The following is a 4840-nucleotide window of genomic DNA, read 5'->3' as shown; positions in this document are numbered from 1 at the left end:
TCACTGTTACTACGTATAAAATAATATTTAAGAATTTTTTCTAGAAAGTAGTACAACGCACCGTAGAGGGTGTAGCCTCATGTGACAATATCTCAATTGTTAGCCCTAAGCAGAGAGGGCTAGGCCTATAGGTAGGATTGTCAATTTTGACACGAGCCACGAGCACGACACGAAGTTATAGGGTTTGGATTATAAACGTGCCAACCCATTATTTTTGTTTTTGGCGGGTTTAGGGAGAAAAAAATATGATATGATATGATTTTATGTAAAATTATAAGTGAGCAACATGATATGTAAAGTTGATATTATGAAGATTGTAATTAGCTGTGGACCACGCCTAATGAAGTGGATTTCACTAGTTCGAATCCCCCTCCCCAAAATATTGATTTGATAAGTTATTTTATAGTTATTTGATATGTAATAAAAAAAATAAAAATTATTCGTTTCTCCAATCCTATGATATATGTATTAATTATGTTTTTATTGTGAAAGTGACATAATAGCATACTTAAAAGGTCAAAATAATAAGATAATAGCTTGTCCATTTTTACTCTTTTCCTTGTGTAAATCGGATTACATAAAGGCAAACCGCCCAATTACACACCTCCTGATTCAAATAGAATAAGGACACCAACTTTCTTTATCAAGAATCATTAATGAACATGCCACTTTGGAATGACGTGACGGTCAAATTTAGTCGTTGATTTTTCTTTTTTAAAAGTCATTATTGACAAAAAAAATTGATTTTAACTGTCATATCATCTCAATTGTATAACAGTTATATAAAAATTTACTTAATATGATTATTCCTTTGAGATTTACCTACAACCCAACTGATTTTAATTAAGAATTCGATTTAAGTGTGGTAAAGAAATTAAATTTGAACTGTTACTTAACCCAAATCCTTCGCATAAAATGCCTAAACTACAATAGATATAGTTGAGTAATGTTATGGATCATTTTTTTATTCTATTAAAGTTGATGTGGCTTTTAAAATCACCATTAAATTTTAGATGAATCATAATTGAATTTTGATCCAATAGTGATTTTGCAAGCCACATCAACTTTAGGAGGATAAAAAGATGATCCCTAGTATTACTTGGTATAGTTTTAGAAATAAGCATTTGGTCCAATATTAGCCCTACACCCAAGGGATTAAGATGTCCCTTGGAGATCCCCCTTGTAAAACTTAATACAAAAGTTAGAATTAGAGAGTATATATACATCTATAATAAACAATAATTACAATTTACAAATCTACTACCTTTGACTCCCGATTAATGTTTGAAATGAAATTAGATTATGCAATAATAATGACTTTATAAATTAATTTTAAACAAAAAATTGAATCCTTTTCATCCAGAGTACTTAAGATGAGACTGGATTACGTTTTGCTGGCTGCGTCTCATATATATTTAGAATAGATATACATTGATGGTTGTATTGTACATGGATGTGGCTGTAGTTTAGTGGTAAGAATTCCACGTTGTGGCCGTGGAGACCTGGGCTCGAATCCCAGCAGCCACACATCCTTTTTTATTTTGTTTTTTCTAATTTTTCCAGAAACACAAAAAGAATACAAGCGGTGGATTCTTTTATTAAAAAGACCAAGAAACACAAAAGGAAAGAGCTCCGATCCTATGCTTGCAGTATTCTTACATCTCACTCTTAAGGGAAACTGTTGCATTATACTGATCAACATCGACACCCTCCCAGATTATTCTTTCTCCATTGAAATTGAGGGAATATTTGGGCTGTTTATTTGGGAAGAACACCCCAAAGTGTTTCTCCAGCTCTTGCGGTTTCTGATTCTCATCAAACATGGCAAACAGGTAAGTCTCTATTGCCCTGTCAGGGATCTTGGGCGTGCCCTTTTTGACGTGCCGGATCAAATTCGAGTAATAAGCACGTGCGTTATCAACGGTGGTAGCAACCCCGCCGGCCGACGGCCATCCGCTCTCCGACACCACAACCTCCAGAGGATTTCCAGTCCTCTCAAGGGCAGAGTACAGTGCATCCATCAACGCATCAAAAAGGTTTTGGTATCCACGCTGCCCATCCCATACGACAACCGATGGGGAAGTAAACAAAGCGTAGGGAAGAGATATGTCACGTGGATTCCCTGCATAGCTGAAATAAGTGTACACATTTGCTAGTAATGGTGCCTTGGCATATGCAAGGTGGCCGATGATGGGGTCTAAATATGCCCTCACATCTCCCCGGAAAGCCCCCTGCGACGGGGGGTACGAGGTTCCGATCAACGTCATGTCAATGGCAGTTGAAACCTGTTAGAAAATAATAAAGTTGAGAGAATTTCGGAATTAAACAAAGAAGAACACAAAACTAGTGTATGAGATGATCGAGACTTAGTTGGTCTTGTTTGAGATTGCGTTTGAGAGGTCTAAAAGTACTTTTAACATTCAAAAAGTTCGTTTCAAGAAGAAAAAAAATACTTTTTTGGTAAAAAAATTAAAACATTTTTAATGGTCAAAACGCACTTTTAGTAAAAGTTTAAAAATGAAGCTTTTGCTAAAAAATACTTTTTGACTTAAAAACTTTATTTCTCAAACGCAATCACAAATAGGCTCTAAGGCGATTTTGATTATATCTCTTAGGGCTTGTTTGGGTTTGCGTTTGAAGGGTCTAAAAGTACGTTTACTACTCAAAAAGTTCGTTTTGAAGAAGAAAAAAGTACCAATTTAGTAAAAAAAAATTGAAAGTGCTTTTAATGATCTAAAAAGTCTAAAAATAACTAAAACACGCTCTTTTAGCAAAAGCTAAAAAATAAAACTTTTGTTAAAAAACTGTTTTGACTTAAAAGCTCTATTCTCAAACACAATCTCAAACATGCTCTAAAAAAGTATCTGTTTGGTAAAAAAAATTAAAAGCGCTTTTAAGGATCTAAAAAGTCTAAAAATGACCAAAACACACTTTTAGCAAAAGCAAAAAAATGAAGCTTTTGTTAAAAAACATTTTTTTACTTAAAAGCTCTATTTCCCAAACACAATCACAACCATGCTCTAAACAAATATATAGTGAAAGACATGTCTATATAAAGCACAAAAAATTCTTTGAGATTTTCATTGTGCGACAAAGTTGTGGAAGACACAAATGGAAGGGAAGTTGAAATTTTCAAAAGAAGACCTTGATTTGGTCCTGAAGGCCCGCAGATTTGATTGCATTGAATACGTTTCGCACCGCAGGGAGAACAAACTGAGCCAGCGAAGCTGTGGCGCCATTGACAGGGCTGACTTCATTTCCAACAGCAATGTATCGGAATCTGACGCTAGGCCAGAAGCTGAGCACATTTCTTTGTACCCATGAATTTGCATTGGAAGGGTTGGCGGCAAGGCTTTGAAGGTCTGAATTTGGAACGCCAAGCATGAGCTCAATGTTGGAGTCTTTAAGAGCTTGCAGAACTGCTTGGTTGGGATCATAGATTCTCATTCGCTTGATGTTGTTGGATGTGTAGAGAGATATTACTTCTGAAGTGGATGCTAGATTGTTGCCCATCATTCCATAACAAATCCCTATCGATTCTCCACCTGCATGCATTCCAAAATCCATTTTAGCATATGGTTAATATAATATGAGTAATAATATACGGAGGAGTAGAGTGCTCTCAAATATGAAGTGACTTTTAAAATCACCATTAAATTTGAGATGATCATTATTAAATTTTGATCTATTGGTGATTTTAAATGCCACATCACATTTGAGAGGACTTAAAGGGAAACTTTACTTACCCCGCTTCCTGAAATGTCATTATGTTCTGCAATGTCTCCTCTAAAGTTCAAAACTTCTCAATTTAGTATATCAAACTTTTAATTTTTTTTTTTCAATGTTCCCTTCCATTAGGATTTTTTTATTAAATTCTAACAAAATTTTCAAAATACCCCCGGTTTTGTTTTTTTGGAAAAAATATTTAAAATTTTTGCAAAGATTGAGGCATGAGTATCTTTGCAAATACCGTTAAATTCGGACCAATGCCTTAATCTTTGCAACTTTTATTTTTTCTCTTAAAACAAATGGGGGTATTTTGGGAATTTTAATAGTTAGGAGTTAACGGAAAATCGTAACGGATGGGTGACATATACATTCATTTGAGAGAAATTGAACTTTAGGGAAAATATTGCAAAAGTGGTGACAATTCAGGGGGTTAAATGAAGTTTCTCCTATAATAAATAATTAGATTCAAACCAATAGACAAATTAAGCTTTTGGGTCTAAATGATTTTGCAACATTTTATATCATGGTCTCATTGAAAGGAAAAACATTAAAGAAAAGGAGTTCCATGCTGCAATCAGGCATCAGAAATTCAAGAAAACTTGTAAGAAATGTTATACGTACGTTTGTTGCAGAAGTTAATGCATAAAGGCAAATCAACATAAACAAGCATATATATATATATATATATATATACAGTTGCAGAGGAACAAAGTGAGAGAGATGATGATGAGTAGACCTGTTGTGCCAAGGTTTGCCACCAAGAGTCCCAGAAGTAGCACGATAGCAGCCATTGAGGATCTATTGCTTGTTTCAAAGACGGTAGCCATAGAGAAGAAATTAAAAGCACAAAACTTAGAAGCTTAATTGTATTCTGTCACCTCCATTTCACCTCTTTATATAGTTGTCTAACCACATCACTATGCTTATTGCTTGCCGAGTAACAAAATTTTTTTTTACTCTTGCTTGCCACTCCAAATTAATAATCAGTTTCATGGCAGTCTATGTTTACCAATTCAACTCATGCTTTTTCTCTCTCAATTCGCTTTCAAAATATCTTGGTCATCCTTTAATATTTTCTAGAACTTGTCGGTATCGTAGACGATAAGATACA

General features: G+C 34.5%; 1 protein-coding gene and 1 non-coding gene across 2 annotated transcripts; one reads left to right on the top strand and one right to left on the bottom strand.

Moving 5' to 3' along the window:
- Positions 1 to 1455: 1455 nt before the first annotated feature.
- On the top strand, positions 1456 to 1527 carry TRNAH-GUG (transfer RNA histidin (anticodon GUG)). The gene has a single exon. It is a non-coding gene; the product is annotated as a tRNA-His (tRNA).
- A 47-nt stretch (positions 1528 to 1574) lies between these two features.
- Positions 1575 to 4677, bottom strand: LOC132175717 (glucan endo-1,3-beta-glucosidase, basic vacuolar isoform-like). The gene is made up of 3 exons (XM_059587742.1): positions 4466 to 4677; positions 3145 to 3545; positions 1575 to 2285 (listed from the first exon to the last, which is right to left on the bottom strand). Exons 1-3 carry the CDS (start codon positions 4554 to 4556, stop codon positions 1656 to 1658), a joined length of 1122 nt encoding a protein of 373 aa, XP_059443725.1. The 5' UTR covers positions 4557 to 4677; the 3' UTR covers positions 1575 to 1655.
- Positions 4678 to 4840: the final 163 nt, after the last annotated feature.

The sequence above is a fragment of the Corylus avellana genome, chromosome ca1, assembly GCF_901000735.1.
Source record: "Corylus avellana chromosome ca1, CavTom2PMs-1.0".
Lineage (NCBI taxonomy): Eukaryota > Viridiplantae > Streptophyta > Magnoliopsida > Fagales > Betulaceae > Corylus > Corylus avellana.
Note: the sequence above shows the minus strand (reverse complement) of the source record. Positions and strands in the feature narration are given on the sequence as shown.

Bases quoted from the DNA above. Each gene is read 5' to 3' on its own strand.
- LOC132175717 (XM_059587742.1), bottom strand. From the start codon at position 4,556: ATGGCTACCGTCTTTGAAACAAGCAATAGATCCTCAATGGCTGCTATC. The intron at 3,546-4,465 runs GTCTACTCATCA...GAATGCATGCAG, and splicing joins GGCAAACCTTGGCACAACAG to GTGGAGAATCGATAGGGATT. The intron at 2,286-3,144 runs GTCTTCTTTTGA...ATTTTCTAACAG, and splicing joins GCCTTCAGGACCAAATCAAG to GTTTCAACTGCCATTGACAT.